Source organism: Numida meleagris, chromosome 4 (assembly GCF_002078875.1).
Source record: "Numida meleagris isolate 19003 breed g44 Domestic line chromosome 4, NumMel1.0, whole genome shotgun sequence".
In the NCBI taxonomy this organism is placed as follows: Eukaryota; Metazoa; Chordata; class Aves; order Galliformes; family Numididae; genus Numida; species Numida meleagris.
In genome coordinates, this window is record NC_034412.1 from 69,098,248 (window position 1) to 69,124,553 (window position 26,306).

The 26,306-nt window shown below is 34.4% G+C and overlaps 1 protein-coding gene across 5 annotated transcripts in view; it reads right to left on the minus strand.

Annotated features, from left to right (window-relative positions):
* The window catches only part of MICU3 (mitochondrial calcium uptake family member 3), a 49,557-nt gene that overhangs the window by 17,717 nt on the left and 5,534 nt on the right, over positions 1-26,306 (minus strand). For 3 of the 5 annotated variants that reach the window (XM_021396138.1, XM_021396142.1, XM_021396140.1), the window contains exons 2-9: positions 20,860-21,013; positions 16,811-16,842; positions 15,888-15,966; positions 12,134-12,181; positions 10,856-10,938; positions 7,093-7,164; positions 6,089-6,127; positions 3,100-3,195 (exon numbers count right to left, since the gene is read on the minus strand). In XM_021396138.1, the coding sequence (XP_021251813.1) occupies positions 3,100-3,195; positions 6,089-6,127; positions 7,093-7,164; positions 10,856-10,938; positions 12,134-12,181; positions 15,888-15,966; positions 16,811-16,842; positions 20,860-21,013 (603 nt within the window). The remainder of the gene's footprint in view (positions 1-3,099; positions 3,196-6,088; positions 6,128-7,092; positions 7,165-10,855; positions 10,939-12,133; positions 12,182-15,887; positions 15,967-16,810; positions 16,843-20,859; positions 21,014-26,306) is intronic. The other 2 variants (XM_021396139.1, XM_021396141.1) reach the window with 2 other exon arrangements.

The window sequence follows — 26,306 nt, forward strand, 5'->3', positions numbered from 1 at the left end:
CCTCTTTATTCTCATATTCTTCTCCAGGGAGAAATAAGATGACATAGTATATATACAGAGACAGATTTCAAGTCCTTCAATTAAGACAATGAGCAAATTAATTCAGAAAACTTATCACTATTTGTCTTTTAATATTGTTATCCTCCACTACAGGACACAATACACTGAAACACAGATACCCTGATTTCTTATGTCTTTTAAGCAATTAAATCCCTAAGTACATTCAAACAATTTCCCTCAAGTACGCTGAAAAGATATCAAATGTTAAGTTACAGCCTTTCATCTTGCAAAAACATTTCAAAACCTAAGACTTAGGTTGCATTCACCCATATCTAAAGAACCATTTAACAAATACAATACGTAAGTCTTTTTACAATTCCCATTTGGTCAGCCTCACTAAAAGAACAACAACAACAAAAACCCTAAAAACTTCAGCCCAGAAACTCAACCCTGTGTGCTTCTCCACAGAACTGCAGGCAACTGAAAACTATTTCTTTACTCCTTTTGCTTTGATAGCACTATACAAATTCTCTCTCTTAAGGGCAAGTGAAAAAGCTTTAGTCATTTAAAGCTACTGTTTATTGTTCATAATAAGTTTTCTATTTTATGTCAGTGAAAATGAAAAGACCACACCTATTTAAAAACATGAGACCATTTTCATCTTATATATTTTAAAGTCTATTAAATAAGAATAAAAACCTGTTTGATTTTGTATTCTGTGAAATTCACGTTTTTGATTAAAGATCTACTAAAAGTAATTTAAGCTCATGGGTGATGGTTCACTTGTAGAACCATATTCCAAGAATGAAATTTGAATACTATGCCTTAAATTAATGAGAATTTTCTTACTGCAAGACCTTGATTTTTTAATAGTTATCACAGCCTTACTCATTTCCAGTTTCAGTTAGCAACTTAAGAACAAACTTACAAGCCAAATTCAGTAGTAAATGGAATATTCCAACATGATGGTGAAGTTGCTAAATTAGGAATAGCAGAATCAATACCGTAAACTGCCCTTCCAAGAAACTGAGTGTGAAGAACAACTTTTTTTTTCCCCTAGAAAGACCTTGTAAGTTGATTCTCACAACAACAAACTATATTTACTCTCCTTTTCAACTTATACAAGACCCTCTCGAAAAGCTACGAAACAACACAGACTCCAGTGTCAAATAGGTTTAGGCTACTTAGTACAGATGGCTATAGTATCACTGAGATGAGAGAGTACCTGGGAGAGATAAGAATATGGACGAAAGCCAGCTGGCTCAAACTTAAAACAAGATAAAGACTTGTGATGAGAAGTAAGAAATTCTCAGTGGAGCAAATGAAGGACATAAGATTTTTCTTCATAAAATCATTCATAAGTGAGCTGAAAGACCTGTTATACACTTTACAGACAACTTAAACCAATGTTTAACATAGCTTTTATTAAGCTTCAATGACATTTCAAGCTACAGACATTGGTCTGAGGCATTCAGTGTAAAAATTGTCTTCAAATCAAAGCCCTGTAGAGATTACCAAGTCTAAGGCCATCTATACTTGAGACTGAATTCATGTCAGCTGTAGATTAAGAGTAAGGACAATTCAGAAAATTTGTTTCCCCAAGCTCCTTAAATAATGAATGAAATGAGAGGCCCTCTCTCCTCTCTCTGTCTCCCTTAGACAGGAGCACTGATGCTATGGACTCTAATATTAGGTGACTTAAATAAGGACTAATAACTGGATTAATAGTCCAGGAACTCATCGATTCAAAGGCAAGGAAAGAAAAATCAGTTATACTAGCTTACTGGAAGATTATTAATGTATTATTACTACGAATTATTACTATAAATATTGGTTTAAAATTGAGTTCTGTAACACTAGATTCAGGCAATTACTTATTTATTTTGCAAAAAAACAAATTCTAGCTGAGAGACGTACAAAGAAGGTGTATTTGATACCTGGGAAATGTACATTCTATCTTAAGATAACAATCAATGATTTTGTTTTGTTTAGCCTACAATAACAAAAATGGAGAACTATGACTGTGTTTATAGACACAACCATAACTAAGAAGATCAACACTAAAGAAGATGAAAAGGCCCTGCTGAAATTAAGTAGTGACAGACTGGTGTAGAGGGGCTACGAGTAAATTTAGCTCAGAAATTAGAAAAAGTCCATCCAGGTCCTCAGGTTATAAAACAGTTTCTGAGGAGGAACAGCAGGGACACTAATTACTTTTAATGTGAAACATACATTACTTATGAAGCAAAGGAAAGAACTAGAGGGTTTTTTGTTCAGTTCCATGTTCTCTCTCATTATGATCCTGCTCATGAAGCATGCGACTTGAGACTAGACACTCAAGACTCAGTGGGGAGTTGCAGTACATTCTTTAGTGCCACAATCTGATAAGCAACCAACTTCATCGTACAACGCATAGGAAAGCTTAAAGGATCTAGTTTTCAGACTCACTGAAACGATCAGTACAAATAAATGTCTTATTTAGTTATTTCAAAACAGGTCATGAAAGAAGAATTTTAATAGAATTTAAAGAACTATGGAAATTAATTAGGCAGCTCAGGGATACTGCTAGTCCTCCATAATGATTCTGTAATATTTGAAAAGATTGACAAATATTTATTTACTGTAAACATTTCTGGTTCAATCCAACAGCTGTGTGATACTCTTTTTGTGAGGATAAGCTTTGATAACATACATTCAGAAGTACATTAATGACTAAAGATTAAATGCTTATGGGGCTGAAACTCTCATTTAGTTGTCTCATCACTGGACTGAGCACAAATGACAAAGGCTTCCTGAATGACTTCTCTCCCTATGAAATAGTGTCACTGTTATTGTTTAAAATGCTTCCTTTCAATAACGACCGAGGAGGGCTTGATTTTCCAACTCTTTCAAAAGATAACTTTATTTTTACTTGGAAAAGACAGCCTTGAGTTATTGCACTGCATGGAAACAAATCCATTAGATCTGAGACCTTTCGGGTTTAAGAAAACAAGTTTAATGAAGAAAAGAAACAAAATGCATAAAATAGGAAGACAGTGAGAACAGAAATAGATAAAATAGCAATATGTTTATGGACCAGAGACAGAGGTTGCCTTATACCTCCGCAAGGTCTGAAAAGAGAGCTTGGCTCGTGCTACGTCTCAAAGTATCCCAGTAGCTTCTGGGGACAAGGTCCTCTCCTTCTGTTTTAAGAACCTGCAGAAGTTTCAAGAAGGACAGTAAAATAACAGGCAACAGACTTTAAAATCTTTTCTAATCGATCCTCAGAAACATGGCTTAATTCTTTTGCTACAACAAAAGGAAATCTCTACACATTTACATCACTTTGTACATCAAAATACTAGTCTATTACATCTATTTGATTTTTACTCATATTGCAGCTGTGCCAAAAAGTACCACCTGACCCCACCTTCTCAAACAAAATAAATTACAGAAAACACAGATCAGAATTATTTTCTTTATAAGTACATGTGAAAATGGCCATTTAAACTCAACACTTTGCTGTTGCTTTTTCCCCACACACATTTGTTTTACCAAAATGTATTACTTTCTTATGATATTAGATTTATTTCCTTATTGGTCAAAACATAAAAGCCAGCATTCAACTAGATACAGTAAATTAATTTCTCAGAATCATTAGGATGACATCCTTATAATGTGAGGAAAATTAAAAATCAAACCTAATAAGCCCAATTTAATTGTAACATACATATCAAGAACAACACTGTGCACATCTAATGAACTAACATACCTTATTTAAATGAAAAATATATAATCTCTCCAAAGAAAAAATGATTACCATTTTGCTCTGAAATGCTCTGCATCATTTTTGGAAGCCTGAAAAAAACCTCTTTTTATAATACGAATTCCTTTATCTTGCAATTAGTCTTAGATCTATGTAATACTTCATTGTTTTTCTTCTCCAAAGAACCTAGGCAAAATGATCATGAAGACAGCAAACTGCTATCTAAACTTGGTTAGGGTAATTGCTATTGAATGCATATTCCTTCTTCTCTCCACCAGTTAATCTGAAGCTGGTATCCTTTTTTCAAGACTCACTACTCAAGTTGAGATGGGCATGCAAGAGAAACTATAAATACAAAATGAGTTAAATCTTCTAATAGAAAAAGATTTATTTATTTTGGTATCAACAGGTATTGTTCTTTTAGATGATTTACACTGATTGGACTGCTGAGCAATGTGTAACATATCAATATCACGAAGAATACCATTAGTATTGAGTTGAAGGTTTACCGTCTCTGTGTATTTCATGCTATGCCAAACACAGAAATATAAATATATGAAATCCTTTAGATAGTTGAAATATAGCATGAGTTCCACTCCTCCATTTTCCGTTAATATTCTTGAACACAATACCTCAGGTAACAGGTCTTCAGTACACTTACCATATTTCCACTAGTGATACAGTTACACGAGCGAAGGTATTATTTGAAAGCTTTTAAGAATGCAGTGGAACCCAGTGCACATGGGACTGTCATGTACTGATTTGTCTCAGTGGTATTTTACATATATAAATAAATGAATATGTCTATGATTATATAATCTACGTTTTAAAAAAAATAAGGCTCAGAACTACAGAGGCAAGCAATATTTTTGCACTAAGTCAATTTGTAACTTTATGAAACAGAAACAATAAAAATACATTCAGGTATTTGATGTGAAGTGTTGGCTGCAGAACATTGCAAAATATTTCCTGGAAGATTTTTTTTTTTTTTTTTTTAAAAACTTGCCTGCTGCTTCTAGAAGTTGTTATTTACTTTTTCCTCTATCCAATTCCCTTCAACTCTTCTGTGAACCATCATCAAAGAAATGTGACAAGCTACTGGGAATTATACCCTTGCTTAATGTATACATTCAGTCCTAAATTGCTAAAATCAAAGAAATTGGTTTATTTCAGTGCGTACACGATTAGATCCTTAGGGCTTCAGTTAACACTTATTCATCCCTTTATATCTTCTAAGCCATGGGTAGGCACAACATCTCACTTTTTTATGCATACGTTTCTGTAATATATTTATCTTAAGTATTTGCTGAACTTATTCTCTTTAGCCAGTAGAATTAGTACTTTAGGACATGCATATTTTCATCACATGCATCTCATCATCATTATCACGTTTCAGCTGGCATTTGGCTAGTAAAAGCACTCGTGCAATACATGCAGAACTAATCTTAACATACACCTGCAGTATGCACCAGAAAATAACTCGAGACAATAGACCTAAGCAAATGAAAACACAAAAATATTTAAACCTCTTGAATCTGCACTGCATGCTTTTTTTGCTAAGTCTTATAGATCTTGACACTTCTAAAATAATTACAACTGTTTTCAAAGATGAGAATACAGCACTTGTGCAGTTTTCCAGACATTTTAAGGCTGCACTTCCTTAGTTTCAAGCATCTTCTGCTCTTCATGGCATCAACAGAAACTGGAAGAGCCACTACAATTCTTGTGAAGACATTCAAAAAACCTGAGGATCCATTTTCTCTCTTGCCAGCTGCATCTTTTAATCTTCAAAAATGATCAAAATTCAGTTTACTGCCACCTACATAATGCAGGGTTTTTTTTTTCTGTCAGATCCTATTTCAGCCCAGACCCAAAGTTTTTATCTGTTTGTTCTCTAAGTGAAGCATAAAAATATAAAAGCTCTCTTCTGGTTCTTTCTTTTTTCTTTTTGGCAGTAAGGTGGGGTCAGATGATAAAAAGGCAAATGTTTCATTTCGCTTTAGCTAGTACGTCACACAAGGAGGCAAGACAGACTCAGGTTTAAGGTTAATTAAGTACACACCTACAATTTCTTAAGACATGCTTTGTCATATTCCTAAAAAAAAAATATATTGATTCCTTCATTTTATATAAACAGAGTGACCTTTCCTCCTGGTAGACTGACCTGCTTCTGAATGCATGTAACAAGCACGTGCAACCCTTCACAGAGATAAGGATCCACTACATTTTTACTAATTAGTACTTGACGTGATGAAATGCAAAAATGTAGTAAATATCCTTATAGCATACTATTTCAATTCACTGGTGAAGACTGCATAAATTAAAAATATTTAGAGTACATACACTGTTAGTAGGAGTATGATATCCATAAAGTTGAAGACGCTGACATACAGCAAAAATGCACCAAGCCAAGTATCACATGTCAGTGTGAAGACAAAGAAAAAAATAAAGACAACAGAATAGGTTAAGATTTATTTTACATAATATCAGATTTTTAAATTTATTTTTAAGATGACAATGGATAGAAAATGGTTTATTTTTCATCTTATTTGTTAAGTTTTCATAGAGAAGTAGACAGCTGAGTAGATTATTGTCAGGAGGAATGTACCATTTTGTAATCACTACTTTTTCCAAAAATGAAGAATTTTTGCTGTAAATATGAAAATCCCAAATGAACATTTTTTTTTTCTGTTGTGGATTTGACAGAAACTGGACAGAAACTTGTCCATCAATAAAAGTTTCTGGTACTGCTGTCATGTTCCGGACAAACCACCATCTCGTCTGTTTATGACTTACCTTTCTCATGCACACAGTAGACATGAATTTGGTATCAATGTTCCACAAAAATCTATTCACATAATAATAACTAAAAATATTTGGCAATGGTCATAAGCAGTATTTGATAAAAAAATAAATTTGAATACGAAATCTAAGCTCTCTTACCACCTTATGTCAGATATATTAAAACTACCACAATAATATCAAATATCAGGCTCAGCATTTCTACGTTAACAGTGTTCCTAAGTTATGAGAGCAGGAGCACAGTTTGCTTTTGCTAAAGAGATGTCGCCCTTTTATAGACAATGATACCGACTCATTACTACTCAGTTTTCTTAGATATGTAGACTCCAAACAGAATCCATGCTACTGTCCTTACATATAATGGAATATTTATGTACTGTATTTTCTATAAACCACTTAAGTAATTTCCCAACAACTGCAGTAACTGTCTTTCTTACAATAAGAATTTGTTTCAAAAAATTGAAAGCGATAAGTGAACACAATACATTGTTGTCCGAAAGAAAACAAAGTTGACTACCAGCTGCAATTATTCTAATTTTACTTACCAACATTGCACGTTTTTCTTCATCTCCTTTTCTTTCTCTCTTCTCATTTTTTTTCCTGAAAATCTCTTGTAGCTACAAAACAAATAATTTTGTTCTTGTATTGCTTTTGGACTGTTTCACATTTCACATAACAGTCATTCTCCATGGGTAACAAAATATGCAGTATGAAAATGCAGCTCTTTAGTAAAATATCGATGTTCCAATTACGCTTTTTTGTTTACATTTGTGCCTTCGTGTTCCTTCTCTCATCTTAAGCATTACACAGAAAGGCAAAATGATTTTGTTTTTCACAAAATAAAGTTAATAACTCTATTTGGAAGCACAATACTCAGAACATCCTCTTTAGCTTTGTATTTAAGCCAAACTAGGTCCATACTAGCCTACAAAAAGGGGGAGTTCCAGCCTTTTCCACCTCCTCTAATCACATCCTTTGTTGTCAGGTACTATTTAAAACAGCTGTACAGCTAAGCAGTCAGCTGGATCAATCCTTTTTACATGTCAGCTTCTAAACAGATCAGTTCTTACTCCTGCTGGCACAAGCATGGGGTGGAAACACCTGGTGGGGGCGAAATATTCTCTGTAAGCAGCAACAAACTACTCCTTGAGAGTAATTTATCAAGTACCTTTGTTTTTTCAAGTCTGTTCAAAGAAGACTTTCGAGTCTTGTAAAATACTTCTTTCCCAAATCTCTTTATATTAGGAACTTTAAACATGACTTCTGAGACAACCTCAAACACAGGATTTAAACAATACATGTTTATTTTTGAAAACAACAGTCTTCATGTTATGATCTGTACTTATCTTTCTTTGTAAGTATCTAGTCTTTAAATGCTTTTAGTTATAGTAATACTTATTAATATTTCCAAACCATTAGAAAAGAAGTGTCACATTATTCATTTTTCATGGCAGACAGAGCACTACTCTGATGGTACTCCGATGCCATCTACCAGTGAATTTCAGCTTTTCAAAAACCCCATCCAAAAATGTTATACTGCCACTTCTTGCATGTGCTAATCACAAAATGAGCACCCCCCCCTAAAAAAAAGAGCATGCACTATGGCTGAAAATTTGTTCCATCCAGAATATGGTATTCTCAGAACCAAACATCATAGCATACAAACAATGGTAGCATAACTACACAGTTGTTCAAAGACTGAACTTTACCTACCAGAAATCTGATAAAAACACAATACTGTAATTACATGCACACAGAGCTCCACATGGATCAGAATGTGATCAATAAAATGCAATGTATGATAAACTCTGCAAGAAAATTTTCCAAATTCAGTCAGAATGAAGTATCAGAGAAGGTAGATGACTAAGACAAAGGGAGCAGCAAACTACTGCTGAGGTATGACAGGAAAAAAAACTAATGAATACAGCATTTGGAGACCGAAGAGCAAACGCTTTTGGAAATAATATTTTATGGATTTCCATATTTTTATAAATTGTCTATAGTGCAAACATAGACCAGAATATTATGCTTGTAACGGTACCTATTTTTAAGTACAGGATCGATTTACAGATCTTGGTCTGTCTTTACAAGTTTTTTGCAAACTTACAGGCACAAACTACTGCAACACATGCTGACCAGGAAAGTCACGAGAGGACATTTACCTAGATGGCCTAGAATATTACACAGTTTGCAACCTAAAACTGTGGAAAGAAGAAAAGTAAATGAAGAGACAGAAGCAGAAAGAAAATACCTAGTGAAAAGTGAAGTGACAAGTCACAAATAAAAGAGAAGAGTGGCAGTAATTGAAAAACTAAAAAAAAAGAAAATATCAAGGGAAAAAAGCAATGCATCCTTGGATGTATTTCCCCTGCCGCTGAAGCAAAGAATAGGATTTTGTTGCATTAATCATTAAAGCACTTGCTAAACTTCTAGAAATGGATCTTTTGTTCAGAAGGAGTGCTATAGGATACCAGTGAGTAGAAAATCAAATGTGAAAGGATCTAGGAGTACTTTCCTAGGAACATTGTTCCTATGGATGAGATTGACTGCTGAAAGCAGCAAACCAAAGATCTCCTGTAACAAGGGAACACAATCCTTCTGTTCCCTGACCTCATCCTTATGACATAAGCAAAGAGAAAAGCACAAACACCTGAGGAATTATTTTACAAAACCAACAAAGCTTTTATCAGAAAAAACGTAAGTATTTTGCAACTCCTTACTACATGTACACTTTTTCTTGGGATTCACGTAACATGTGATCTCTACACCATCCTCCAGAAAGTACTACCTTGACTTCCAATTTTATGATAGCTGATTGTCACCAATGGAGAAGTATTTTGCAAATGCTAGATATAGTTTATACGGGTATGTTTACAGTCTCCTGCTTCCAAGTAGAGAGGAGATTATGCACACCCAAGCACTATGTGTACAGATGCCAAATATATACTCTGTAGCTAGCTATATTCCGAGCTTGAGCCTCATTGACTCAACTTTCATTTTCGTATTTACTGTTGTTTACACAGACATCCTCTACTTACAGTCTTTCTTTAGTCTTTCTTACTGACACACTAATCCAGCAGAATTAGAGTCAGGTTTAATCTACTACACAAATTTGTTAAATATGGTGTTAGGAGGAAATCAGCAAATCTAATGTTTGAAAATCTTCCTTTTCTCTATCCACCAAGTATGGTAACAGGAAAAGAGTAAAGAAGAATTTTTAAAAGCTACCAGAGACTATAACAGAGAATAAATACAAAACAGGACTATAAAGGCACACTTAGAAAGATGTAAATATCCATCCTTAAGTGTTCTTCCTCATTTATATACTTATTCATTTGATCTCATTTTCAACAGAGGATTCTGAAAGGCAAAGGCTCATGCTTCAATTTCCTCTGCCATTCTTTTTATTATAAGTTGACAGCCTATGCCACTACGTAGTTTGAGGAGTCATGAAAGACACTCCCTCCTTTCTCCATTTGGTCCATCAGCCAATTAACTCAATGTTAGGTGGCTTTTTTTTTTTTTTTTGAGGAGGAGATTGTTACCAGGAATAAGCAAAGAGAAATAAATGTACATTTAATATTGTAAGAGAAAAAAATTATTTGCAAGCCATACTTTGCAGGCAGTGGTAGCTTCCAAAGCAAAGGAAACCTATTCTGATGGAGCTATGCCAAAAGAAAACAAGTGTTCCTGACCTCAGATCTCACTCACTTGATTGTACATCACATCCTTGAAATGAGAACTGAGGACAGTTTCTTCCAAGTTTCCATGTTCTTTAGGTTAGCACAGGCTACCTGGACTGAGCCTTATAGCTTGAGTTGGAAACAATTCAGAAACACCACGCAGGAAGTCAAGTGCCTTTGTTTATAATTTTAGTCTGACACTTAAAGTCTACTCCCTGTGTCTGTTCCACACTGCCTATGTATCTTGTTCCACCTTTTTCTTTATCTGTGGGCTTTTTCTCGTATGTGTTTATGTATATTTATTTGCAAACAACTGCAAAAAAAAGGTACTAAAAATGGTGTATTCTGCAAATATCTTTTTTATAAAAATCTGTTTCTATGACTGTTACAATTACTTTTTTATTCCATTAATTGTCTCTACATACTCAGCAGAAAATAAAAGCCTGTGCAGTCTTCAGAAAGCTTGTGTAAGCCACTAACCAAGAAACTTTAAAAGTTAATTTCTAAAGAAATATCAAAACTACATTTGCCATCATCATGAGTCTCAATCAGGACAAAAACTGAATTTCAAGGTTACATAAAAACATTAAAAGGCTGAAAGTTCAAACACTGCAGATATACGTACCACTAAGAACTCCTTTTTGTCCACCATTTCATTGCCATCGGTATCAAACATGTTGAAAGCAATTCTAAAACCTGCATGTGGCTCTGCCAAAAAAACAAAAATAATCATTTCTTCATTAACTGGAAAAAAACACATGTATGAAATCCTAAGAAATCATACAGCATCTTTTATTAAAAAGCATCCTCAGCTAATTTAAATCAGTAAATTTGTGTACAGAGTAAATGCAAATCATAACATCAATATAAAATATTATTAATGCTATGAAAACGTAAGAGAAGCTTACAAATTCATAGATTATGGGGAACATACAGTAGAAACAGAACATGAAAAATCCAAGAAAAATACATAACAGTAGTGGCTGGTTCAGCAGCGGACAGTAATCATTAGTTTGTGATTACAGGTTTGTTTGTTTTTTTAATAAAACAATGTTGCAGGAAATAAATTTTCTATGAAAACACAGTGTTTTCAAGACATTTTGAAAAGGTTTTTTTTGTTGTTGTTTTTTTTTTTTTTTCCAAAAACTTGTCAAAACAAATGATGCTTTGAAAGAGACTGAAATTTCTTGCTTATATGCTTCAAGTTCCAGAAATTTGAGATCAGGTTAAAATTTTAAATCAGTTCATAAACATGTGGACTCTGATGGCAAATATAAGTGAAGTCTTTGGACAACATGCTTTGCAATATGGATGAACTATGGCCAAATTTAGTCCAGATAATAAAGAAATAATAGAAGAATTGATGCAGCAATTATAGATTGTAAGGGTTCAGGGTAAAGTTCCTGCTCTGTTTTACAACAACTACTGAGATCAGTTTGATGGATATTCTAAAATGAAATAGATGTTATTGATATTGCTGCCTCATTTACATCATCCTTTACATACAAGGAAGTAAAATAATAATAATAATAATAATAATAATAATGTATGTTTTTCTCTTCTCCCTATACTCAATGTCCTTTATGAACAGTAAATTCAGCATATTCAGTATATACAACTAAAAATTTAATTGGAATATAAGAAAATAAACTTGAGCTCTTAACAGGGTTTTAACCTCAACTTTCTCAACACTCAGTAAAAGGTGTTCTAAAGAACAAATGACTTAAAGCATAAAACAAGATTCCTGTAGGACAGGAGAGGTTCAAACAAAGATACATCATTTTTTCCATACTGGGGTATGCTGGAGAGAACAAAAAAATAATATTCTAATGTACAGCAATACATTCAGAGCTTACGAATTTCTAAGGAAGGATTTTTGTTTTCCTTTCCCCAAAATACTTACTTGTTAAAATACATAAGAGGAATAAATATTCTGTGTAAGATATCACACCTGAAAACATCAATAGAAAAAATGATGCTGTATTAGTTTTACGTAGCCTCCACATCTTAAACTCAAAAGTATTAAATCTACGTATAAGAATGAGCATTTTCATACACGTGGATATGCATATTCTTTTTTGTTTGCATGAGTTGTCTAAAATATTGATGTATTTAGGTTCTTTTTCTGTTGGTTTTTTTTTTTTTTAGTTTGTTTTTGAATATTCTTGGTGGTAAGTACAGTAAGTAAGGCAAATAAACAACTACAGTCAGTGGAGAATGGCTCACTAAAGAGAAGCCGGTTAGATTCTTAGAAGCTAATGTTTTATCTGACTCTCTGAAAACCTCAATAATAATGCATGACAACACTCTAACAGCATGAGAACATTTATTCTGAAAACTTGAACAGTACTCCCTCCTGATGCATACTGTTTCAAAACAGCTCTTGACTTTCACTATGTGCTTTGTAAGTGCATGTCCTATGTTAATTGAAAGCTTGGCCTAATATTACCGATGAAAGCACAGCTTGTACATTTGAATTCCCTTTATATGCACACCCTCATAATAATCACCTGAAATTTATACTAAAACTCTTATTAAACAAATATGTAGATTTTATTAAATATGTTCAGAGACTAAAGGAATCTGTGCTGTTGTCTTCTATGTTGAAAAGACCCTTAAGGGTCTTTCGTCTAAGCTTTTCATCCTTTGTTAGATGCCAATAGGCAATCACAGTATTGAATAGCACTTCTTTTCAGAAATAAAGAAGGCAAAATTTAAGTTAGAACTGAAGTCAATATTCAAATAGTATGTCCAGTACCATAAAAAGCTGTACTACTTCCCCTCCTCTGACTCTTAGGTGAAAAGATAACCTTGCAGAATGCTCACAGTACAAACGAAGAAAAGCATCCTACAGTACACTAAGAACAGGAAACAGCAACTAAAAGCCCTTAACTCTAACGATCTTCAAGACTGAGTTAACCAAAAACATTTAGTCACAATATTAGATTATTTCAGAAGACTAAAAAAAGTATTAAATGCCTCAGATTTGACATGTCTAATGACTGGGATTTTCAAAAGTTACTGGCTGTTTTTTTCTATTTCAGTCCAAATCAAGTTCAAAAGCATTTCTAAGAAACCCAGCCACATCTTCGAACATTTAGCACCTTGTAAAATTTAACTTAACTGAATACTGACAAAGTATTTATGAGGGCTACTCCAAAATTAATACCTTCTATTTTGTTATGATGGCCCGTGACATCAGCATGGCAGGCAGGCCCTTATTCATCGCTGGTGAAAATGCAGAGCTAATATTGGTGACTATGTTGAAAAACAGTATTTTGTAGCTGAGAATTTGTTCTATAAACTAGTGTTAACGTGCTCTTTGTAGTAGTTGTGGTTTCTATGAAAATAAATAGGAGGCATTACTTTCAGGGCAAGCAACATAAATAATCTTATGAATTTTTTTCACTGAACACACACAATTCAAGCTCAGACACCATATTATCTATATGGATTTCACAATTCTTGAACAAATTTAATTTCCATGCTTCAAATGCTGCCAAATTAAGAAACTTTTTAAAACAATATTTATAGCACAAAAAAATCCAAGTTAACTGTTTCCTTTAATAATATTCACAAGGACTTTCTGTCTTCTTTCCAGTTTTGCACTGAAGATTTTAAGAACAGTCACAAAAATAACTCCATGTACTTCATTTGTGTTCTCCAATAACGCAACATATCAATATGTAGCTAGAATTTATGCAGCACTTTGCAGAAATTTTTTGACAATGCCTACTGAAGTCTGTTTGGATAAGTACCTACCAAGAAATCAGATACCTCACAGGTTCTCATTCAGCGATGTAAGACATTCTTTAACAGCCAGTCAGTAAATGTAAAAAATGAATTTTTGTTTGTTTGATGACACCTTCTGTGTTGTAAAATGGAGGAAGGAAATGCAATTGTCAAATAGTCTACCACAAGCATGAAGACAGCGATATAAAAGGCCTTGAAAGCATTTTCTCCTTTTGTTTGTACTGGTGTGTGGTAGCTGTAGACAGATAGTTCTGGTTGACTGCACTGACTGTTATGGGAGAGAGGCTCTGTAATTTCAATTGAACAGAAAGAAAAGCTTATACCAAGATCTGAAAGAATAGAAGGAGGTCACTCAAGGGTAAAACATAGCAAGACCTAAGGACAGCTGGAATAAATTTGTATAGTGCAACAAATTCAAATAAACCTATGGCAAAACACATTGATATAGGCCTTTGCTACCTGCTTCATACTGAAATGTGCATATTTTAAAGAAAACGAGTATGTTAATCTGGGAGCGCTCAGGCCATATAGTAACAAAACACTAAATCAGAATGAAGGAGACTTGAATTCTATTTTCATTCCTTTTACTGACTTCTGAATGACTTTATGAAGGACTTCTCATCTATTGTATTAATATATATAATAATTACTACATTATCTATAAAATGCAATAACTTGTCATGCGTACTGAAAAGCTATCCAAGTACTAAGTTTATTACACTAGTTTTGAGTCTTCTTAATTCCATCAGCTTCTGTAGAATTTCACATAAAACTTGAGTACTGTTGAATCAAGACTATATTTTGAAGACGTTTTATTAAAGATTTGGTAAGGAACATCCCAAGTACGTTCTTTTAACTAATTATGTACTGACTTAACAGAATCTGAAGCTGAATTTTTATGTAATTAATATTTCAAGATTGAGCTGTTCTGACATCAGCCTAGAGGAAAGAAATACAATGCAAACATATGCCAGTATCTGTGTCACCCTGTAGTTTTGTCTGCAGACTCGAGGCAAAACGTGTTAAGTGCAGTTTACAATTAGAGACTCATGAAATTCAAGCCTGTGAGCTCCTCTGAGAGGAAGGGCTTATTTACTCCTTTAACAACATTAAGATGTTGTTGGGGGTTGAACTCAATCTCTACAAGTCCCTTCCAACCTGTGCAATTCTGTGATTCTGTGAAACAGATTCATAAAATAAATGCACACATTTGTTTGGAATTTTTTTGCTGGTATGAATATTTTATACATCTATATTGTCTTTTCTTTATAGCAATTACTTGTGGTTGCAAAATGAAGTTTCAAAAATCCTTTGCCATAATGAAAATAAGCAAAAGAATATGTGGTTTGAAGTGATAAAGCACATTAAGGAAGAGAATAAATAAAACAATGAAACCCAAAGTATGGCTCTTCCTTTACCAATAGTATGAATTTTAAAGGTTAACAAAACTTTGATCTTCTGACTTCAAAGGGATATACAGCATTTCTGAAACTGTCTCTGTTTTGAAAAAGGTATTTATTCAATTATATCAGGGCCATTACTATCTTTAAAATAATCACATCATTGCACCAATTAAAAAAAGTGAAGAGATTTAGTGTCTTTATTGGAATATTCTGTCTACATTCTACATATAATTCTTCACTGGAACAAACTGAATGTGAAACAGTCAAAATCAGTTTAACATATTCTAAAATACCAATTCACTTAAAGATGCTAGCTGTAAGCTGGCATGATTAAAATATCGCAGAGATTAAAGGGAATGTCTCTATTTAGTAAAATGTAGATAACAACAGACAATTATCTTTTTGAAGATGTAACTCAAGTTAAAGCACAACACTACTTCAGCAACAATAAATTAAGACATATGACAATTTGGTTCAGGAAAATAAATTCTTATCCCTCACCTTTCTCGTTAAGGTTACGAAAAAGTTTGGATGATCCTTTCCAAACTGGTGGTGTCTCCATAAGGATCTGATTCAATTCCTAAAAAAATAAAATTTGAAAAATATTGATGTATATTTAAATAATTAAACAAAGATGTTATTGGATTACAAGTAAGTGCTAGGAAATCAATGTAAAAGGATAGGAAATGCACACAACTCTACCATTTAATTTAACTTCAGTTTAGCATACTGACTTTGGGAAGTATTCACATACATAAGTTTTGCATACATGATTAATCCAAAGATTGCTCATCTGAGAAAACTCACATGAATACTAGGTGTTTACAGAATTGGAAAGACACATAGAACTTTAATCAAAACCTTACTGAAGTCCAGGGAGGAGGCTCATCCTTGGCTTCAGTTAATAGGTGCAGCAGAGAGTTATTTCAGCAGCAAAAACATAAGTTATTTTAAAACGCTTGACCCGACCCAAAGCAAACTTCACCCATGAATATGAATGTACTTCATTCTCGAGACAGGGACACAGACACTGTTCTCTCGCAGTTGTAAAAATATTAAAAAAACAACAACTGAAATGTAACAAGCACTTCAACACCACAATAGGAACAGAGTGGCATGAGTATTTCAGACAGCTGTTACAGTTAGACAATAAAAAAAACTCAGCCAGATACGAGCTGAGGAAGAAATTGACAGAAGTTTAAAATAAAGTCAGTAAATCCAACATAACATACTTGAACAGCTGTGCCTGCTTGAGATTCTAGATTCAAATCTGTTTGAAGTGACAGAAAAGTAAGAAATTAAAACTTCTTTTTTTGAGAGAAGTTAAAAACCTGGATTCTTCTGTGACTCCAAGTTCCCATCACGAAAGCAGTCAACTACAGCAAAATGCTTCACTATAAGATAGCACAGGAATTATTACTCACCTGCTTGGAAAGGGATCGCCACTTTTTAGCATCTGCAACAAAAGACAAAGTTATGGACATACCAAATTCAGTAATGCCAAAATGGTGTCATTAAAATTATAATGCATCCATACCCCCTGTTTTCTAAGGAAAAAAAAAAAGAGGTATTTTCCCTAATACATTCATCAGATTGAATCTTCAGCCTGGTTCCAAAAAATTCTTATTATGTTATTAAAAAAGTAAGTAGCGTAACACATACATAGATTCCTAACTGTCAAGAATCAATTTATATGTATAGTTTTTAATCAAACTCTAGTTCAGTGAGAGAAAATACTCTCTACCTCCATAACAGTCTATTCAAGCGTTAAACAGGAAATAGAGTGCACTTGGTTAACCTGTGGCATCAACAGTCTGAACTATCATTTAGTAGCAGCAGTATTAATCAAATCATAGGGGAGACCTAGATTCTTGTCCCTGCTTCACCACTTGTACATTTTAAAGAAAATACAGGAAAAAAATAATCCTGGAAACGTCATCAGAAGCTAGGACTCCTTTCAGCCACTCATAATCACTCAGATTCATGCTCACTCTTATAGCTGCTGTCAAGCTCAATTTTTTCTAAGAAATTTTAACAAAGAACCTGAAAATTTCAGAACAGGAACTGCTCATCAGAACTGAAAGCTGATAATGGATAACAGTGAACTGATACTTTTTTTTTCCTACAGCCTTAAAATGAAAGAATCCAGGAGCAGATGAAAATACCAGCATTTGACAACAGTTGCCCACAAGCACGCAAGAATTCATCTCCACACCCTCAAATCTTTACTCATATTCAGTATTAAACGAAAGCACTGTGAATATGAGAATTCACAAAGGTACAAAAAGCTGTGTATTATGTGGTAAAATGCATAACTTCTTTGTTGGCAAAGGCTCATTATTACAGAGCAAAGCACCCTGTAGAATTAGAAATCCCTTTCTCGTGATGGCCTCCAGGCTTCATTAAATAACAATCGTGAGACAGAGGCCACTCATTGTGATCTAGTTCATGGTTAGAAAGTGTCTGGAATTGTAGTTTTAAATCTCAGTAATACTACTAAGAGTGCCTGCAAATCCTACCCCAACCACGGTGGGTTATACCAAGCATACATAACAGCAACATAACATGAGCTAACAGCATTTTACATACTTTTCAGTTTGATTATTTACCGTTAATTAAAGTCGTCTCAAAATACTAAATAAAACCAAACAAAACAACCTCCTTCACCATATTAATTGCTTTGTGTTTATGTCTACCATAAAAATAATTATATCTAGCTTTCCAATCAGATAATTTCCCATATATGTTTATACATGGGTTTGTCCTTCTAGACATGCAAGGAAAATATTCTGTCTACATGCATACTTTTTACAGTTCAGCATTAGGCTAATTTTTTATTTTTTTTTTTTTTTAGTACCTACCAAGAGCTAAAAGGAACAAAATATATTTCCTTCTCTTTTAACTGACTTTCTAAACATACAAACACATATTCAGATGATAAAAAACATGTATTAAGCATGACTAATGACAATCTTCACTATAAAGTCTGCAGCAATAAGTTAATCATACCATCTACTCTGTGTCTTTATAACAGCTGCCTGGAGTCAAAAGTTGTAAGTTATAAAAGAAAATATACTCTTACTATATTAGTTAGTGTTTAATCAAAAAAGGAAGTGAACACCCTCTTGACTTTTGTAGAGTTTATTCTATCTCCAAAGTAAATCAATCACAATAGATGCATTCACTCAGTCACAGATCTCATTCAGGTCTAGTATTATTAGCTTTTCTACAAAGCAGATGTAAAGAGCTACTATTACTACTCTTCAAAGGGTGATTTAACTTTCTAGTTTTAATACTTAAGAAGTCCAAGTATACGTTCTTTTTAACTGCAAAATATAGATATTTTAATACGTTGGCCTGCATGGACCCGATTATTTACCATTTAAAATATGACCAAAATGATTCAAAAATACAAAATATGTATTATTTTATTCAGAAAAGTACTTCATTTAAACTTACTACCTTCAACAGAGAAAGACAGATAATTAAGACTTGCCCAAATTGACAGAGCAATACAAAGATTAAAACTAAATATTCAGAGATCAGAATCTTTAAGTGGTAACACCCGAAGGCTATTTAGTTCATATATTACTTCTTATTTGTCAGCCTTTTGCCCAAAATTCAGCCCGGTTCTTCCCAAGTATCCCAAATAATGACTTCCATCATAATGAAGTCATCTCCTTCTACTTAGTTACTGCCTCTTACACCATCCCTTAATCATCTCTGTCATCATCTTCTTAATCAATCTCTGCTTCTAGTGTACAAAACTTAAAGGCATACAGGTTAGTTTTGCCTTCAGTCTCAGAGATTAGCTGGATGCCTAGGAATGATTTTGATCTAAGCAAGGTCTTCTACACTGAACTGAAAGCTTCCTCACTGCTTGAACTCCTTATGTTTTCTCCTCTGGCATGACACATGCAGAATATTCTTGGGAGTGTAACACTTTTTTAATTATTATTTTTTGATAATCTGAATATTTGCAGTGTGGGAGGAGGAAGCCTAAATCTAATTAGCATGGGAAAGTCTTACTAGTCTACCACCCATACACTGTCATAAAATTGAGCTAAAGTGCTTTTTTAACTGATATCCAGTCCATGCCAGAAATGCTCCATAACCATACACAGCTATTCTACAAGATGAACTGCCTGGGGAAAAGCTGGTGAAGCCCAGTTCCACAGTGACAGAAAAAGGATCACCTGGAGACCTGGGCTGAAGCAGTAGTTACGATGTGCTGATGTGTAATTACATTAATTTCTATTAATTTCTATGAAAAGAGATCTATTTTCTCTACTTCAACTGGTGAGCAAAAAGGACAACAAAGATTCACTTCCTGGTAAGAGTTTTGCATGTTTTCACCACCTAAGCTCTATCTTCTGTCTTCACTGTTACAAAGAGCGATTCTATCCTTAGTTAAAAGTTAAGGGAGTTTTGATTACTGACATAATCAGCTGAATGATTTCCTCTGTTTCATTGTTGCTAAGAGAACAATGGGAAAAAATCTGTAGAAGCTTTAACCTCTCCTCTGACTATTTTGTCTCCTTTTGACTGTTCTCTGTATATTAGTTTTCTTCCTTAAATCCACAGTGAGGTATTATATGTATCACATCTGAGCAAAGATACTCACTTTTCTCAGAAGCTGTATGCTGCTACCAATGCACTGCAAGCCTGAAGGCCCGGAAATCAAAGGAGATCAGCAATGGATTGTAATATGCACCTTTCTATTTGGTCACTCTTTGATATTTAAAGCAAAATAAACAGATTAAGCAAACTAAAGTTGATAGCTTATTTCTCATTAACTTGACTGATACATAGCGCTGCCTCTGGCTAATTTTAAATGTAGAAAGTGAATCCCCTGAGGACTTAAACTCCTACTTACAGTAAGTTATTTATAATACCATGATATGCTTGTAGAATCTCCCCATAGGGGAAAACAACAACAACAACAAAAACAAACAAAAAAACCCCCAAACAAACAGAACACTGAAACCAAACAAAAACCAACCAAACAACAAATGATATCAGATGACAATCTAGGATGGCAAAAACTATAAAACAACATTATTCTAAATTATTTAGGTTTCTTGCCTGCTTATTTACACAGAAAGTTCACAGAGAAGGAGGGAAATTCTGCAGCACAACTGTCCTGCTTGGAAAGAATCCAGAACTGTAACCACGTCAAAGCAAATGGTAAAAATGAACTTGTCTTTCATATCTACTGAGTTGTGTGTGACCTCTAAGACAAGAACGTTTATCTAATGACTTCTGAGGGAAAACAGTTCACAGATGTTTACAAAGTAATAACTATCAGGATGCTGACTACATGCATTTAGATATCATGAAAAATAAAAAAGTGAAGAATCAGCATCTTTACACATCAATCACAAACAACAGTAGTAATCAAAAACAAATGGAAAAATAACATACATCACCATCACGTCCCCAGCAATTTTATTAATATAAAACTTCTGCTTACGTTTCGGTTCATCATTTGTGACAGCCTGAATGAAGTCATATGGAGTCATATAGAGCTGTCCCTCAAACTCTAAACTGGCAAACCTACGAAATCGTTGCTCCCGAGGTGTTGCATAAAGATGTAAATCTTCAAGGTCTGATCTGTTTTCTGTAACCTTTAAAGACAGAAGGAAACAATTTAAATGTATCATTTTATAATTGCCACTGCCATTCCCTACAAAGAAACTCTAAATTAAAAAGTGATAATCTATAAAGTCTAATCCATCCAAATACTGTTGTACATTAAGAGCATAAATTAAGATTTCACCATCATTTTCACTCTTCCATAATTTTAGCAAGTCATCTTTATGAAGTGAAACTTTGACACAAGATAAGCTGACAGATAAAAAAAAAAAAAAAACTTAGATTCATAGAAAAGAAAGCAACTCTAACTCAAAAACTCTGTGTAACTTGATCAGTCTGACTTAAAATGACTGTTAAAATTATTTGTGGTCTGACATTTCCATAAGAAAATGAAATACTTTTTAATTGCTTCTTCATGTAGAGTGCAACTGTTGATGGTAACAGGCTTCACAATACTCCCCAGTGCAAACCTTCTACCATTACTACTGTTTCAAAGTAGTTATCTACTGCAATCAAAGCTACACACTGACTATTTGTAAACTTAGCAGTACAAAACTGTAAGTGTTCTCAATTGTTACATCTTTATTTGATACTGTCAAAGATTTAAACAGAAAATATGTTACCACTAACTGAAAACTTTCTTTAGCACATAACTGGCAGAACCAGGAACTTCAAGAAAATGCAAGTTGGTTTTTTTGTTTTTGTGTTTTTTTTCCTTAAAAAAAAAAAAAAAACAGAGATGAAAAATATCAAAACCACATTTTTTTCATAAAAGGACAAGCAATGATACAGGTAACTTCTCCCAGTACGTAAAAATAGGAATGCAGTATCTTATCAGAGAAATAACCCATTCAGCCATTGTCACAATTATTCTTGTCATTTCAGACAGTATATCTAACGTATCAAAATTAACTAAGAAGAGGCAAATAGCAGAAATAATTTAACTAATGTCTATTTGTCTTATAACTAAGAAAACACCTAAATGTATTTTATGTTTTTAAAGAATCCTCTCTTTTAGTTTAAAGCCATTAACACCTGTCCTATCGCTACGCTCCTTGATAAAGAGTCTCTCCCCAGCTCTCCTGTAGGCCCCTCTAGGTACTGGAAAGCTGCTCTCCCCTTTGGTGGAGAGAAAAAAAAAAAAAAAAGAGAGAGAGAAAAATAAAAAACAATCCCGAAGAATTCTCTTCTGACATACGCATTTGCAAGTCAAAACATTCGTGTACTATCTCACTGTTTGAATATGGTCTTACTGATCCTTCTGCAGTCCAGTGGCATTCAAGCTATGCCTTCATGTGGGAACTACACAACTTAATTGTTTTGGTTGAGCTTGTAGCAAGATAATTGATTTCCCCTGTATTTGAAGCTTAATTATCTTATTTTTGATATATATATTATTTTATTGGTATTACAAACATGCTTTGAAAAATGCAGGTTGTAAGCATGAGTAATAAAGCACTATCTCTGCAAAGTCAGCTTTCAGAGAAGACACTACTTCAAGGCCACATTACACATGCAGTGCTTGTAATCAATTGCAATCAGCTGTAATCAATCATGCATAATCAGGAGAATCTGCAGATAATGCACCATTTGAGAAACATCACCCCGCTTTTTGAAGACTGTAAGTATTTGGAGAGTATGTTGAGATTATTTGCTTTCAAGAAATTCACACTATCTCAGGTACTGCTGCTTAGTATTGCCTTTAAGACATTTAGAAAAGTATTTAGAAACCCTCAGACATACCTTAACGTGACCTGAAGTACTCTATGCTAATATAAACCAGCATACTGCAAACATGGAATTTTTAAGACATGCTTAAACTTAATTCATGCTAGTACTCCAGTCTCCAAACTCATAGTTTCTGCTTCATTTTAGCCAATTTACACTTTCCCTCTGGCTATATAACAATGCTAGTATTTTACCCTCTGAATAAATGTCATTGTAACTCAATATGAACACTGGCCAGCCACCAAAACGAGCCATACCTCTCAATATCCTGCATGCTCTTGCTCTGGCACTTGTATCCTCTGCTTGCTAAGTGTCAAATTAGATAAGGGAACGGATATGTCTGACAAATTTTTGTTTAGGTGGTGCTATTTTTAGACAGATAAATTCCTGGATCTATCCCACAAGAAGAGTAATAGTTCCAAAACCTAGGCCACAGCAGTTTGTAGATTATGGAAAAGAAAATACATGGTTTGGCTGTGACAAGGGGGCAAGGGGACCCACAGATCCACACCACAGGAAAGGAAAGAGGTAGGGAGATGGGCCTGGACAAAGGAAAATGGCAGCAATGAACTAAAGAAAAAAAAAACAAACACAAACTTAATTTACTAAATACAGTAGTGGGATATGAGATAATACAATATAATACAATAGCACTGAAATAGAAGCTAATAAATCAAATAAAATGCGAAAGAGAGAGAGCTTATAAAACCAAAGTCCTTATTCTAATGCTGTCAGCAAAGCAGACAGAGCAAAGAGGGAAGTCTCATGACTCCCAGTTCGTTTCATCTTTCCCTCCAAACGGAAAATGGAAAAATGAAGTCTTCTGGGAGTTGTAGTTCATTCTTCTCTTCTGAGACCAAGAGACTGGAAATATCAACAATACACAGGACTGCAGCATTAACTCTGTAACTCCCAGTGCACTGCATGATGTTATGATGTGGAATACTGATGAAAAACCATGAAACCATGACACCTCTTCCAGCAGCAACCTGCGCCTACTTCAGGTTAGCATGATAGGGAATCTACAGGCTTAAGTATATTTTTATTCTGAGGAATAATAACACTAGTATCTTGAACTTTGTCATTTGAACAGAAAGAATCAGAACAAGCTGTTTATGCTTCTGATCTAACATGGACTCAACCAAATGTATACAGGGCTTAACTTTCTATATTAGATCACTGGACTCATACATAAAATGTTCAGGTTAAGGCTAAGCAGGCTTTGGCTGCAGAAGACTCCTTAGCTAACTGCTAAGTAAAACCATCTACAGGAATGCTCTTACTTTTTTTCCCCAATTTCCTGTTATCAATTCACGAAACCTATAGTAACTTTCTTTAGCAGAGAATCTGTAATTATTATGAGCTCCTTAATATGCTAATTAAAAAGTCAAGACATTCTAACATATTACCACAACCCATATCTTTCCAGGCATTCATTTAAGGAATTCTTCTCAGCACAATTACAAAATATCTCCTCAACATATCCTCTCCAGCATCAGGGGATCATAATTCAATGAGGCAAGTATAAGAATTTTAGCGATACCACAATTTGCTCTCAATTTATTTCAGATTTATGCCCAGGTTAGGCAATCTTGTTGTATGCAGCACGACTACTCACAAGAACAAGATGCAGAAAGCAGATACTGAGTATGTCAGGGAAGGGACTGTTGGCAAAGGAGTGATCATCATTCAATAAGATTTCAATTTCTATTTGAAGTTTCAAGAGCTTATCCTGACTAAATCCCTCTGTAATCACCAACAATCTTCAAAAACTTTCATGAAAGTACATCTCTTTAAGAAACAAAAGAGATTTTTTTAATGCTTCTATTTATTAATCCTCTTAGCAAACTTGCCTAATAACTAACTACAAGGATCTCTTATGATGCTACCTTTGGAAAACTGGACATAGTCATTTCCTTCAAGCAGAATGTCATGCACCTCCCAACAGCAGTAATACCTTAAGAGTAGCAGGCTAGCTCCTGTATCGGCACACATGTACCAATTCGCTTCACTGAACTTGCAGGAAAAAAACAAGCACTGCAATTGAAACCAAGAACATCGCTGATGGCCATTAATTCCCATCCTTCCCCTTTCACAAAGGAAATGGACATAATGGGGCAAGAGAGGCCTGACAGCTCTCGCAAACAATGCATTATCTTCTCCATAATCTCACAAAAATCTATGCACTGAGAGTTGTAATCAAACAGCTCGCAGCTCTCATCCATCTGCCCTTCCTCCTTCCAACTCAGCATCTCATTGCTCGGTATTTGGCCTCCCACACCTTATGCTATGTCTTTTCTCAAGCACAGTGCCAATCCAACAGCAGCATTTTGAAGTGCTGCTACGTACAGTCCTGGCTTCCACCTGCCTCCTGCAGAATCAGGACCAGATAGATTACAGCTTAGTTTATATCAGCCAAGGAAAAAAAAAAAAAAAGTAGCCTTGGCCTAATTTCTTGCTGTTCTTAACACGCTCTTTATGTAAATGCACATACACACACCTAATACAAAGAGATATTTAAAAGCACTTGCTGAAACGGATTTAATGACTTTCACACAAACCAAAATCAGTCAAAGGATACAAAAAGAAACATTTTCCAGAAGTCCATTTTAACATCAATTTAATTTTTATTTACCAAGTTTTGATAAGCTGAAGACCAAACTAATTTTGACGAGGTACTTCTCCAAATCGGAGTATTGCACTTCAATTATGTGTGCCTTCCACTGACAATCTCTGCTGCAAACACATTACAAACAGCTTGAAGTATCTGCTATAGGTGTCCAAAGTTTCAAATTCATTATGCAAATGAAAACATGACGACAATGCTGTCTCACTAACATACTTCAAAGACTTCATACAACTCCTAAGATCCTTTTTCTAGAAGTGTCAGATTTAGAGAATAGGAAGAAACAGCAACAACATCACACCTCACAGAGCAGCAGTCCTTCAGAACAAGGTCAATCTTCATTATGGTCACCAAACCTTTTGAAATCAATCAGCTTTGAATGCAGTCCTTGCAGCATCCCTTTTAGAGTAATATCCCTCTGTATTTTCTCCCTTTAATCACAGCAGAAACGTAAGTGAAGCAAATCTTGGCTTTCTATCAAGCAAAATTGCTGTCTAAAACTCATCCCCATTTTTGGTTCATCTTTCACATACTAACCACCAGCTGAGAGATGTCAAACAGCCCTGAAAGTCCAGTGCCCTGATCAAAGATTTCCACTTACTACCCAAACTTCCTTAAAGCAATCTCATTTTCTGGTCCTGTATCTATCTTACTGGCTCTCTTACGTCAGAGCTCTGACCTATCTGAATTTGGCACAATATGTGTTAACCTGTATGGCCTTACAGTGAAATCCATGCAGTAACTTTATACTGCTGTAAGATGGCCTAACGCAAGACATGAGCTTGCACAGTGACATCAAAGCAATTAAAATGTTGCAGTAGATACGACCTCAAACTCCTTGAAAATATCAATAAATGGTAATTATACTGCTCAGGTTCAGTAGAAGTAATATATAGAAGATAAAATATAATTACCTTTCTTACTAAAAAAAACAACAGAAATGCCCTTTGCCCAGTGTTGGTTTCACATTA